The sequence below is a fragment of the Ctenopharyngodon idella genome, chromosome 10 (assembly GCF_019924925.1).
Source record: "Ctenopharyngodon idella isolate HZGC_01 chromosome 10, HZGC01, whole genome shotgun sequence".
Lineage (NCBI taxonomy): Eukaryota > Metazoa > Chordata > Actinopteri > Cypriniformes > Xenocyprididae > Ctenopharyngodon > Ctenopharyngodon idella.
In genome coordinates, this window is record NC_067229.1 from 24,673,209 (window position 1) to 24,687,834 (window position 14,626).

General features: G+C 35.1%; 1 protein-coding gene across 1 annotated transcript in view; it reads left to right on the plus strand.

The window, feature by feature from the left end:
* Positions 1 to 14,626, plus strand: part of wrn (WRN RecQ like helicase) — a 39,936-nt gene that overhangs the window by 5,482 nt on the left and 19,828 nt on the right. The window contains exons 5-18 of the mRNA XM_051910513.1: positions 40 to 188; positions 2,459 to 2,608; positions 2,920 to 2,962; positions 3,128 to 3,236; positions 7,905 to 8,229; positions 8,308 to 8,382; positions 9,205 to 9,325; positions 9,790 to 9,865; positions 10,000 to 10,067; positions 10,756 to 10,864; positions 11,633 to 11,701; positions 12,817 to 12,899; positions 12,992 to 13,098; positions 13,198 to 13,385. Coding sequence (XP_051766473.1) covers positions 40 to 188; positions 2,459 to 2,608; positions 2,920 to 2,962; positions 3,128 to 3,236; positions 7,905 to 8,229; positions 8,308 to 8,382; positions 9,205 to 9,325; positions 9,790 to 9,865; positions 10,000 to 10,067; positions 10,756 to 10,864; positions 11,633 to 11,701; positions 12,817 to 12,899; positions 12,992 to 13,098; positions 13,198 to 13,385 — 1,672 coding nt within the window. The remainder of the gene's footprint in view (positions 1 to 39; positions 189 to 2,458; positions 2,609 to 2,919; positions 2,963 to 3,127; positions 3,237 to 7,904; positions 8,230 to 8,307; positions 8,383 to 9,204; positions 9,326 to 9,789; positions 9,866 to 9,999; positions 10,068 to 10,755; positions 10,865 to 11,632; positions 11,702 to 12,816; positions 12,900 to 12,991; positions 13,099 to 13,197; positions 13,386 to 14,626) is intronic.

Sequence of the window (14,626 nt, forward strand, 5' to 3'; positions counted from 1 at the left end):
ACCTGGTTATCTGCTCACGTATGTCTCATCATGCCCCAGGGTTTCCTCCTGGCCTGAAGGTGTTTCTGGAGGATGAGAGCATCATAAAAGTTGGAGTGGGAATTGAGGGTGACAAGTGGAAGTTATTATCTGATTATGACATCAAATTGAAGAATATTGTTGAGCTCTCTGATCTGGCCAATGAGACGGTATGCTGTCTTAGTATTTATAAATATATTTCATCATACGGTAGTTTTAGTATTTGTTATGGTGTGAAACCTTTGCATTTTTTATTAGTAGAGTTTGAGGAATCAAGTATCACTATTACTAGTGCTCATTCTTGATCAAAGCTGTAACACTCAGAATTAAACTCCCTGCATGAATGATTCCTCATATCTTGTGTTCTGTTGAGGTGAAGTAATCACACCTCAACCTGGTAGATGATGAGTAATGGATAATGTACAGTTAGACAGTCATTATAACAAATAAACCAAGATGATCGGGGTTTATTTTGCAATAATAACTTGCTGACTGTAATTTGTCTTGATTACAATATATAGAATATTGCATCATCAGCAGTCGTGGCAGCATAACAATGGTGGCGTCAAGATGTTTGTTTGAAATGAGAGAGCAAGTCAGTGGTGTGATGTGAGAGACATGAAAGTACATATATTACTGTACACTACAGCATTTCCAGGCATGACTGTGAATATCTGGAGATATCTGCCTCCTGGATGACAATTGACCAATCAGTATCAAGTTTTCTATTAAGTCAGATAATAAATCTCACCGACATGTGTTGAAGGAGGTGCTCCATCCATATTCACAATACATCTTAAGGATATAAGTAGCTCCTAACTTGCCAATTTAGGAGAAACTCTTAAAAATAATAGCTGTGTCAGTCCTAAATTTAGGACTCCTAAATTTTTCCTCTAAGAGTATTTCACAGAGCATTTTAGCACTAAAACTAGCTCCTATATCTGTGAAAAGTTAGGAGTAGTCAGGAGGACTCTTAAGTCACTAAGACCAAATCATAAACAATCATAAAATGGTTGTTGCCGGCGATCTACCTCAGCAATCTGCCCAAAGATACTGCACACAACTGAGGGTATAGGTGATAGATCCTTGAGTGCTGAGCCTTTTCTTCAAAAATGCAATAAATGTTTTGATTTATAGATTTTAATCTGTGATGACATAACATAAAGGTTTGTTTATGTACAGCCAAATTGTACTGAATGATGGAGAATAAAACATTGCAGTCCAGTTGAACATAATATCCTATAGTCGGCACCAATAGCCTTGTGGGCAGCTTGGGTGACCCGAGTTTGAGTTCAGGCTTGTGGACTTTTCCCGATCACATTTTCTCTTCCACTCACTGCCCTATCATAATAAAAAGGCAAAAATAAATCTTTCATAAATAAATAAGAAAATAATGTCCTATTACCTGTGGCAGTTTTTTTCACTAGTTCACACTTACAAATGATCGAATAGAGAAAACAAGTAAAATAAGCATATTTAACATGATGTCCAAATTTAGCCCAAACCCAGAGTACTCCCCTGTATCCCCGGCCTGGGATTAGGAACTAGCCAAGAGTGAGGAGTCAGGGTGGAGGAGGGATGCAGAAAACTGTTGAGGTAACTAGGTGAATCGACAAACATATGCCTCCTCTCGAGCTGATTAGGTAGATCATTCGAACCTGCTCCTCCCGAACTTTGTTTATATCATTTGTCGCTTGAATTCGACATGTAAGAGGCTGACAATTAGCTGAACATATACTTGTTTAATTAGTGACACTTAGCCTTTATTTGAAAATGACAACATTTTTATTTTAAAACCTTTGCAACAAAAATTGCAACATGATACCTCATTCTACAATATTTCTATGATTAAATCACTGACAGAGACCTCTCCACTATCAGCCAATCACTGTGGGCATAGTTAGTAAGCGTGTTGACATCATCCATAGCAACAAGGTCAACCCTGCCCTTACTCTTAGCCTTAGACTTCTCTCTATTCCTTAGTAAAAGTTGGTCTCAGGAGCTTTGTGAATAGGTTTTAAGAGGAAACCCTTAGCCAAAAACTTTTATTGCTATTTAGGTGAACTCTTAGTGGTAAGATAAAATGTTTTGTGAATATGGTCCCAGAATTGCAAGAGACTTGACTCTTGAAACCACCTAGCAACAACTCAGAACACTCTAGCAACCACATAGCAATGCAGTAAAAACATTCAGAGCCCCCTGCAACAACTCAAGCATCATGGCAGTGAGAGTTGAGAGCTGTGAATAAATACAAATACAAAACAACCGTTAAGTTAAATAGGTTTATTCAGTGAAGCTCATTGACCTCGATATGTGAAGAAAATAAAACCTTATAGTTAGTAAAATCTTGTATTGCATAGAAATCTTGTATTGCATAGAAAATGTATTGCTGATTTTGAGTGAGATGAATTGACGTTTGTGTGTTGGTTGTTTTATTCAGCTGAGATGTTGTGAGAAGTGGAGTTTGGATGGTCTAGTGAAGCACTTGTTAAAGAAGCAGCTCTTCAAAGACAAACTTGTGCGCTGTAGTCACTGGGACGACTTTGGTCTGACAGAAGACCAAAAGAGATACGCTGCCACAGATGCTTATGTGAGTCCAAATAAACCATAGCAGCTTAAGAACAGTAAAAGGGTAATGTTGTGGTGTGACAAACTAAACACTGTCTAAAATATTTGAACAGTATTTTTTGCAGGACTGTTTAAAATGTGAAGATGTTTTTTTACCACTTGATCTTGCAAAAAAAAAAAAAAAGTGTGACTAAAATATATGATTAAAATGGTGAAAACATAAATAAAAATAGTCACTTACAGCACCAGCATATAATCTTAACAGTATTTATGTATTCATATAAATCAGATCTTTACATTCTGATGCTAATAAATCTATTATTTTCCCAACAGGCAGGTTTGCTTATTTATCAGAAACTACAGAAAATGATGTCTGGTGAGATCACTTATTTTCTTGTTAGTGTTGTGGCTGAGCTATTGTTTTGTACCTGCATGTAATGACGATCAAATAATGTTTTGGTCCTTTTTTAACCTGCACTATATGTCATATTTGTATTTCTATATCTGTCTTTCTGTACACTTTGTGTTCATTTGCCAATAGGTTGTTCAGGATCCTCAGTGCTCGGTTTGAAACAAAGAGTTTATCAGATAGCTCGTGATCTTAAAGTTCTGGCTGATCATATTCCAGATGAACTGGACTGCACAGACAGGTCAGTTTATTTTCCTCTAAGGACCAGTAATAATGTTAGTCAAGCACCTCTTCATATGTCAAATGAAGATCAGTGTTTTGTTATTTGTACACGGCAAATACATTTGCATATGTCTGCCTTCAGAGCAAGACATTGATGAATAGTTATACATCATCGCACCATAGGCCCGCCCACTGGCGTCCAGTTGCTTAACGGCTGAAATTTTTCCTACGCTGGATGAGAGCGTTGCGTCAAAAGCAAATAAAACCCATTATAATCATTGACACTGTCTACACTGATACAGTATACAGATGCACGTTCAATTTCTGACATACTCCACGCACTTGAGTCTGGCTGACAACAGGACAAATGGAAGAGTGAAAGAACGTTTGCTTTAATGTGTCCGGTTTAAACAGTTCGTTTGCGTCTCTGTACAGTTTTCAGAAGGATTCCAGCTTCGGAATTAAGTGAATGGTTTATTTTAATTTTTTTTTTTTTTTTTTTTTTATTATGCAAACAGACAATTACAATATTTACAGAAAAGAAATTAAATGCAAAATACAAAGACCAACAAAACATACATAACAGCCAGTATGATTTGGGTGTGTGTGTGTGTGTGTGTGTGTGTGTGTGTGTGTGTAACTAAGTGTAACTGGGTGTGGGAGTGGAAATATAAGAATAAAGGAGCATGTAGGAAAGTACAACAGACATAACCAGAGTTAAGAAAAAATATATATCAAAGAGGAGGAAACAATGATGAAGATAATAATAGTATCACACGCAAAAAATGAGGAAGGTGACAATAGCAACAGTATTAATAATAAATAATAATAATAATAATAATAACAATAATAATAATAATAATAATGATAAATCCAATTAATAAGAAATGACAAATAGTAATAATAGTATTAGCAGTAGTAGTAATGATAAATATTAAGAAATATACTCATTTCATCCGGAATGAGGGGGAGGTTAAAGGATCAGGAAGAGGAAAAATAAAGATAACAGTAATAGCAATAATGATAATAATATTAATAATGGTAGTATTGATACAGCCATTAATAGTAATGATAATAGTAGTAGTTGCAATGGCAGTGATAATAATAATAATAATAATAGTATTAATAATGGTAATATTGATACAGCTATTAATAATAAGATATTATAAAGCTGCCTCTATTCCCCTCATGGCCATGGCATAGGATAGACCCCCGTCAGTGTCATGTTGCAACGAGCTATCAAGGTGCGGTGCTGCGGGGCCGAGGGTCCCAAAATCAATCCCCATCCGTCCCACACATGCCACGCTTACCCTGTCTGTGTTTTTTTTTTTTTTTTTTAAATAAATATGGCTGCTTTCATTGTTATACTCATAATATGTTTGTCAACTAGTGTATAATGCATTAAAAAAGCATGGCGTGCAGCATGGAACCAGCCCAGTGCAAAGCCCAGGCCGCCACGCCCACGCCACACTTACCCTATGTGTGTGCATTTTTTTTTTTTTTTTTTTTTTTTTTTTTTTGAATGGTTTGAAAGTGAATGGTTTATTTTAATGACATCCCTGTTTCTTTGGAGCTTTTTGTTTTGTAATTGTGACACAGTGTAATGGAGAGTTTGCAAAGAAACTTTTTTTTTTGAAAGATGAAGCAGCCCACTGTATTGGATCTGCATCACGAACCATAAGAAAATGATTTCACAATGCTTTGTCTGTAAATGATGGTTTTATATGGATAATGTTTTCAAAACACTTACTCGCGTGCAATAGCGAGTGGGTGTTGATACTGTTTCCTATGCAGTGACGTTAGCCTATCATAACAGTGGCATTTACTGACAAGCCTTAAAGGAGCCGTGCCTTAAAAACAGATCATTTCAGACAGAGGATCAAAATGAGGGTTGAAAATAATTGTTTTTCCACGTGTGTGTGTGTGTATATATATATATATATATATATATATATATATATATATATATATATAATATATTATTTTTTTATTATTTTTTTTTTTTGTGTGTGTGTGTGCAAAAAAACCTTATTAACCTTATGAACCTCAAGGAACAGATTGAAATAATAAAATAAATCCATGTTATGACCCCTTTAAAAAGTTCTTAAAAAGTTTTAATTCACGCTTACTCAAGGTAAGGGCTTAAAAGGTCTTAAATCAGAGCAGGAAGTCTTAAACCCTGGGTATACTTTTTTTTTTTTACGCGTACGCTAGTGTATGCGCACAGTTGAACGCACAGCCTTGAAAAGTATACTTCATTTGACTCGTATGTAATACACGTGTGTTCAACGCATGCACAGTTTTGAGCAATCTCTCGCCACGAGTTACAGCCCATGTAAACATCTTTGTATTCTTTCATGCTAGAGTTGTACAAGTGAGGGTACTTTCTAACCTCTTCACACAATCTCTCGTCTGTGTAGGCCTCCATTGTCGCTGTAGCTTGCATGCCTTCCGGTCTGTTATGTTTATGCAGTTTTTCTTTGAATACCTCGACACCCCAGGGCACGGTTGCCACCTTGTGGATAAACTAATTGCTGCAAAAAAAATAAAAAAATAAATGCACTTGTGCAATCTGCGCGTACAAGTAAGCGTCGTTACTTGATATAATTGATATTGCATGCATAGCAAAAAAATGAATTTCTTCCTTATTTTTGTCCGTTTCTCAATACAGATATATAAACATCTTTAAATCAAGATACATTTACTTGAGATGCAAATGTAAAATAAAGTCTTGAAAAATGTAACAAAATGAGGTGAGTTTATGCTTAAAACAAGTACAAATATCTGTCAATGAGTTATAAAACTTTCCTTTGAATTAAGTTTATTTGTGTATTCTTGTTTTAAGCATAAACTCACTTCATTTTGCTTAAAACATGACTTTAGACTTCGTATTTTATGTCATTTTGTATTTCTAGTAAATACATCTTGATTAAAGAATCTTTAGACATCTGCACTGGAAAACAGACAAAGATACTGAGGAAGGACATCACTTTTGTGCAGTGTGATCAGAATCTAAAGTAAGATATTTCCATATTCTAGTGGTTGGGAGCAGAGGTGTTCAATATACTTGTTTTGTAAAATGAAATAAAAAGTAATGGACACCTGTTGGAAGTTGTATTTTCAAACTCTGAAATGTTGCTAATACAACCCAATGTGTTTCTTATTAGGCATTTACATTTAGAGAACATATTGACGTATTGTGTTCCCTTCAATCTATTCAATTTATTCAATTTATACAGAAAATTCTGTAGCTTTTACCATCAGGCTATGATTCCATCCAGTCAGACTCAGAGATCAAACATGTTTGATATTTTTAGCCGATCTCGTAGTATATGATGCTTGACAACTGTACAGTGCAATTATGCATTTGTCAGTGTTGGTTAAGTGACTTCAAACAAACTCCATTTCAAAGATCATGTTGCTTTATACAGCAGTTAGTTTCGGTCCTGAAAATAGATGTAGGTGTAATGCATTTTGAGAACAGAAGCCAGTATCATGAGGAGTATCTTGGAGAATGCAGACACAAATATACAACATAGAAGGGCTATTCAACTCTGGTCCAGGAGTTCTAACACTAATCAGAGCTAAACTCAGCAGGACACAGCCTTCCAGGAGCGGAATCGAATAGCCCTTCAATCATGTATTGAATTTTGTTACAATGTGTGGGCACTAAAAGTCAAGCATAAAGTGAATGTATAACAATGCTTGAATTCTGATTACAGTATGCTAATACATCTAGTCTTTATTCAGTGAGATTGTGAAGACACACTCATTGTCCATCTGGAATTCTCCATGTGCATCAAATCCAGCATTTTTCTTAATTTTTGTTATACAAGCATTTAAAGTACTCTCATTCAAAAATGGTATTTTCATTTTAATATGTTTCCATCCAAAGTTGCGAATTTAACTTGTGCGCCAATTTGGAATATCGCATCAAACATATGCGAATAAAGCACTGTTTCCATCCAGTGAGTTGAAGAGAACAAAATTCCTGATAAACTGCTGCTAAATATCACTAAGATAAATGGAAGTTGCTGCATAGAAGCCACTGTATATAATAATTTTCATATATAATAAATTATTTGCGCCTCAGAACGTGCAGATGAAACGCAGTCATGTTATCTTGCATTCAGATGCCTGGTGTTTGTGAACGCAATCGTGTGAGGTGCTTCTGGGAGGGAATTAAACTGATCCGCTTTAACAATAGACTTTGCTCAGGCATTTCAGAATGTTGCTGTGCAACGAGCTCGGTCCACTGATTGGTCCAGTTATGCCGTCCCATTGTGAAGTCACATGTCTTTTTTTTTGATGCACATCAAGGAATTTATTCGGTAAAAGTGTTTCCATCCTAGTTGATGTGCATGTCTTCGTTTCGCATAAAAAATGTATCCAACTCAGTTGAGTGCACAAGGTTTTTTTTTTTTTTTTTTTTTTTTTTTTTATGCGCATTTTTAGAATTTAAACGCATCTTAGCGTTTCCATCCAGCTTTTTTTATGCGATATATATTAAAAATAGGTGGATGGAAACATTTTGAGAGACCTGAAACTGTAATTTCACATGATATGAGCCATGCTTGAAATGTAGAGGCAAAAGTTTGAAGTTTATTTAAATTTTATTCTCACTGTGCTTGATTATTATTAAGATTATGTGAGTTATGATGTTAAAGTGATTTGTATGATTTTTCAGTGCTGAGAGACTAGTGGATGATCTGTCTCAGACACTTGCATCTCTAAGATGCGTTTTGTCGATTGGCAACAAAACGGCTGATCGGTCAGTTGAAGAACAGTCATCCCTATACCACAACCTCAACAATACCAAAACTAAGACATGTCATGAAGGCGTTTCCACATCTTCTGAAGAGTGGAGCCACAGTCATTCTAAGGAAGAGCCTGGCAGACGCAGTCCGAGCGAGGGTGTGATGTCTCTGGATATCTCAGAGTATGAGCTGCAGATGCTGGAGCAGCAGGCCAGACAGGAGCAGCTGGAGGAGGAGTGTATCTTAGCTTTCCAGGTGAGCGCCACATTCAGCTCTTCTGTGCTTTGTCTGTGTCACTTACTGATGCTTCACGATTGTTATGATTTCCTTCAGACTCAGCAGGCATCAGCCCCCGAGAACTCTCATGAAACGGAGAGTGATGAAGAGTTAGATGATGAAATGATGAAGGTGAAAGTGAATACAGCTCAGTTTATGTTTTCAGGTGATAGCTGCAGAGTGATTGTTCACATACTGCAGCAGCAAAAAAACTTTTTTCCAATTTAACATGAAAACTCTGTGATCATTTAGTCACCCTTATGGTTGTTATTAAAGCAGCAGTATGAAACTTTTGCCTCTCTATCGCCGTCTCTGTTTGAAACACATCAGTGCGGATCTGTCATTGTACATAAACATGACAATAAGAAGTACGTCCTAGTAGGAATATATCTGAAAAAAATGTAATCTGAAGTAACATATCTGCTGCAAAGTTTTATTACATTTTTGTTCCTGAAATCCACCCTTCTGCTGAGATCAGGATAATCATGATTTTTTTTTGGATCAAACCTTTCCCAGTCTTAAAATGTTTTGAACGACACAAACTGACGATTTAATCCAGATCACATTTCCCGACAGCTCAAATTACAAATAATTTTAATAAGATTACTATTGCGAGGAATAGTTAGGAAATCGGTTACATAAGACATCAGTGTTCTAAACTGTTAAGAAGACAGTTTCTTAACACTATGTACTTCCTCAATAACTGATTTTTATCTTTTATTCTAACCAAAACATACTACATACTGCAGCTTTAAAGTGAGTCAGTCAAGCTCCAAAAATACCATAAAGAGCCATTAAAGATAGTCCAAAAAACGATATGGATTTGGAAAGACATTAGGGTGCGTTAAATGATGGCAGATTTTTCTGAAAACTCAACATTTACTCATAGTTTGATTCTTAGTTTCCAGGAGCGAGTCTTTACTCTTGTCATGTCTCTCTTCTGTTGTTCGACAGTGTGCTGATGACATAGAAAAATTAAATGATGAACCTGGTCATGAGAAACAGACAGATGTCCCACAGTCTGGTGCTGACGATGATGATGAGGATGTTGAGGAAGATGAGGAAGAGGTGTCTGGTAAATTTACCGTCCATCGTGAACATGCATTGCCTTCCCAGATTAATATACAGTTAATTATTTTATGATTATGTAATTTTTGACTGAATTCACTGAATTCAACTTGAATGGTATTCATGTTATATGAATATATTGCTCTGTCCAGAGCCAGTTTATATGTTGCAGTGAGTTTCAGTCTTAATATTAGTCAGCAATATTCTGAGAAGTTTTGATACTTCATTTTTTTTTTTTTAATACTACCGTAAAAGATAAAAGCTTTGTTTCTAATATTTATTCTATATATTTCTATTTAAATGTAAATGATGCATGATATTGTAAATAACACAGTCAGGTTTCCTTTTATTTTAGGTTATTTTGAGTTATATTTATTTTGTAATTATTTTGAGTTATCATTATGCTAGATTTTGTTTAATGTTTGTTAGCAGCAGTTTTGAGTTTCAAAAAACTTGTTTGTTTCTGTTTAGATTCAAGTATCCCACAACCAGTTCCTGAACAAATTAAATGTCTGAAAATGTACTTTGGACATCCCAACTTTAAACCGTAAGTTTTGAAACCCAAGCAGTCTTGGTGTGTCTTTTATATGGTTGCTTATGATTATGTAATTTTTCTGTAGTTGTTAATGGCATTAGCACACTGTTTGTTTGATCTGTCATATGATGCTCATGGTTTTTCAGGGTTCAGTGGAAAGTGATTCAGTCCGTTCTCACAGAGAGGAGGGATAATCTTGTTGTCATGGCAACTGGTATAACTTTTTCTTGATCGTTGAAGTTATGAGATATTTACTAAATGATCTTGAAGTCTTTGTAGTTCATTTTCTAAGTAATTGTTCATTTTTGTGTATGGTTTAATGGCATTTAGTGAGTGTACATATTTATGATACTGTACAGATGAAAAATATCTGCATTAGAGATTTACAGTGTTCAGGGTTAGATATCATTCTGCATGATCTACATTTCTTTGCTCTGTTGTGAGATTAGCGTTTATCAGGTGATAGCTGTTCTAGCTATTTATATATCAGTGAAGTATTTAGAAGGTGTAGACTTTAGCCATTATGCATCTGTGTTAAACAGTTGAATGTTGATGCACATCAAGGAATTTATTCGGTAAAAGTGTTTCCATCCTAGTTGATGTGCATGTTTTTGTTTCGCATAAAAAATGTATCCAACTCAGTTGAGTGCACAAGTTTTTTTTTTTTTAATGCACATTTTTAGAATTTAAACGCATCTTAACGAACTATATTATCGCCCAGCTAATCTGCTAAATCCAACTATAAGACATGAAGATATGAAGATATTATAAACATTTAGATCATGATTTTCTGTAAAGCTGCTTTAAAAACAATGTGTATTGTGAAATGCGCTATGCAAAGAAATTTGACTTGACTTAGTTTGTGTTCAAACGTCTGCTCACATGAAATGCTGTGTTGGCAGGATATGGGAAGAGTTTGTGTTTCCAGTTTCCTCCAGTGTACTGCCAGAAAATCAGTGTGGTCATTTCCCCTCTCATCGCCCTCATGGAGGACCAGGTGCTTCAGCTGCAGTACGTCATATTTCTGACATCATTCATGAAACGCGAATTGCAACTGACTTTACTACCGTATTGTGACGTATTTCAAGTTATGACATTTTGAATATGCATTCAGGGCTGTAGTTGATTTGAATGTGTAGTGGATTGGTCAGCCTGTAGATGAAAAGTCTACATAATACAACATTAATCAGATATTTCAGAATAAGAAATCCCATGGCAGCTCTAGGAAGAAAATTGTGTGTTCGTTAATGAGATAAATCAGTGTGATATATCAATGGAGGTCTCATTTATTAATCTTTCATTCGTCTTTGTGTTTGTGCAGTTTTCAACCAAGGGACCGGAACCCACTAGGGGACTCATCAAACTTCCAAGCCCCCACCCCCCAAAAATATTTCAAATAAGACAAAACAAGTTTTAAAATAAGTTACAACAGCTAAAAATCAATATGTAAGCTGAAATTCATTTTAATCTGTTCCCTCAACATCTGCCAGTTTTATTTACGTACCAGGATTCTATAAAATCTGGATATATGCACCAATTTTAAAAGCGTGATTTCTAGACCTGAAATTTTTATAATGAATATACATTTTTCTAGTTATTTCAAGCCGGAAAAAAAAAAAAAAATATATATATATATATATATATATATATATATATATATTAAATAATATTTTATTTTATAGCTCTTGGAAGAACATTGTGTGTTCATTAATGAGATAAATTAGTGTGATATATCAGTAGAGGTCTCATTCATTAATCTTTCATTTGTTTGTGTTGCAGAATGTCAAACATCCCTGCTTGTTTTCTGGGATCTGCTCAGACCAAAAACCTATATGAGGAAGTGAAGAGGTAAAAGGCTGGTTTGCATGAAATACTTTTTGGGCACTTGACATGTCCTGTGATGTTACATGCTATATCTAAAAAAAGATTAATAATGGGGAAAAAATAGAATATTAAGCAGGTACTATACAGGATTTAAAATACAGTGGCACGTGAAATCTTATTAAGCTTGTATTTAAGCTTGTATTCACCTATAAACACTGATAAAATAGACTCACAAACATAGAACTTATCAAATATAGCACAACTGTGCTTGCTTGACGAGTGCAAACCAATGAAGTTTGTTCTCGTGTGCCAAACAAAGAACAGTTGAGCTTCTGTTTACGTGATTTGATGAGCTCTATGTATGTGTGTTGATCAGTGTTAAATCTTCATATAAATCTTTGGTTTCCCTTCAGAAATCCTTGATTAAACTTCTCGATATGTATATTGATATGGATTACTTTTGTATGGATCTCTTTATGAACTTTTTAAAGTATCAAAGTTTTTGGCAATGGACTTTCAATAGAAGGACAAAAATCTTCATTTGTGTTTCAAAGATGAGCATAAGTCTTATTGGTTTGGAATAACAAGAGGTGAGTAAATTATGACTAATTTTATTTCTGGGTGAACTATCCCTTTGATACATACATTTTTGTTCTCTTAATTTTGACCCAGAGAGGATTTTTCTGAAAATGCTAGTTAATGTTATCGCATTGGACTAAAAAGCAATACAAAACTTGTGCTAATTGAGAGAAAACAAGTTGATAAAAAGATTTAATCCAGTATTTGGTGATAATATAGCATAATAACAGATTTACAAGCAATTTTCAACATGGCACAAGGACATCTAATAGAGATGCTGTGTTATGACCTCGAGAGCCAGTGACCAATTTAATCACATTTTATGACCAATTAATACAGAAAACCAACTATTTCCAAAGGGTTCACATACTTTTTTTTTTTTTTTTTGCCATTGTATATTGTCCCTCATACATTCATTAATTGTGACATGGCATCTTGAGGTGGATTAAAAATGTAATTGGACATGAATACCAAGAATAACCAAGAATAGTTTCACTAAAGATGATTCAGTGATGTGTATTCAGCCACTGACGTTTCTTTTCCTGTTGTCTTGTCTTCAGGGGTCATTTCCGAGTGGTGTACATGACACCTGAATTCTGCTCTGGGAATATTCCTCTGCTAGTGCAGCTCGACAGGACTGTTGGTAAATCAAACAGGAAGAAATCAAATGATGTTTGAAATGATTCAGTGCTTCAGTGTAACTGAGGAACTTCTTTACTGTGCATGTGTTTGTAGGTTTATCACTGGTTGCGATAGACGAGGCTCATTGCATCTCTCAGTGGGGTCATGATTTCAGAAGTGCGTATCGTGACCTGGGGAAACTCAAGCAAAATCTCCCCGGTGTAAGTCATATTTGGTTTTAGTTTGTCATTATAAATTTATAGACCAATAGCACTTGTTGATTTTGATCATCTATTCCTAACATATTATTCTTTAATCAGGTTGCTATTTTGGCGCTCACAGCTACTGCGAGTCCGTCTATCCGTGAGGACATCGTTAAGAGCCTTCATCTGATCAATCCCATGATCACCTGCACCTCGTTCGACAGACCAAACCTCTACCTGGATGTCAATCGCAAGTCCGGTGACGTTATCCAAGACCTCAAACAATTTCTTGTTAAAAAGAAAGGGTAGGCCATGCCAAATCTTGTAATAACTTGTCAGAATAATTCTGTGCAAATGTTTTTTGGCTCAGGAGTGTTTTGGGATTGCCTAATGCAGTTCTCAACCAGGTTTATATACAGTGCCCCTTAAAAGTTTGTGAACCCCTTGCAGAATCTGTGAAAATGTGAAAAATTTTAACAAAATAAAAGAGATAATACAAAATGCATGTTATTTTTTATTTAGTACTGTCCTGATTAAGATATTTTACTTAAAAGATGTTTACATATAATTCACAAGACAAAAAATAGCCGAATTTATTAAAATGACCCCGTTCAAAAGTTTATGAACCATTGATTCTTAATACTTTGTGTGGTTACCTGGATGATCTATGACTGTATTTTTGTTTTGTGATGGCTGTTCATGAGTCCCTTGTTTGTCCTGAGCAGTTAAACTGAGCTCTGTTCTTCAGAAAAATCAGAGCCCCCGGCTCTTAATGCATCGTGTTTCCTTCTGGAGCATCAGTGAATGTTTGAACCTTTTTTAATAGTTGTGTTTGAGTCCCTCAATTGTCCTCAGTGTGAAAAGATGGATCTCAAAATCATACAGTCACTGCTGGAAAGGGTTCAAATACGCAAAAAATGCTTGAAATCTGAAGAATCTGCAGGACCTGGTGGATTTTTCTGAAGAACGCTGGGCAATTTAACTGCTCAGAACAAACAAGGGACTTATGAACAACCGTCACAAAACAAAAAAAACAGTCGTAGATCATCCAGGTAACCACACACAGTATTAGGAATCAATGGTTCACAAACTTTTGAATGGGGTCATTTTAATAAATTCAGCTATTTTTTTGTCTTGTGAATTATATGTAAACATCTTTTATGTAAAATATCTTAATCAGGACAGTACTAAATAAAAAATAACATGCATTTTGTATTGTCTCTTTTATTTTGTTAAATTTTTTCACATTTTCAGAGATTCTGCAAGGGGTTCACAAACATTCAAGTGGCACTGTATATCAACAATATCAATCCCAGTAATCATGAACGACTAGAAAAGTAATAAAATTTTTTGAACCTTTCAGTTATTGATACTTGTGTAATTATTTTATTTAATTACTTTAATGCATTACCAAAGTCCGGTGCCCACTCACGAAAATTTGATACCAGCAGTTTATACGTAATTATTTACTAAAGAATTTGCCTTTGTCTTACTATCTCCATTTTAATTATAATCTTCTGAATCCAATAAGATTCCCTTTACACAC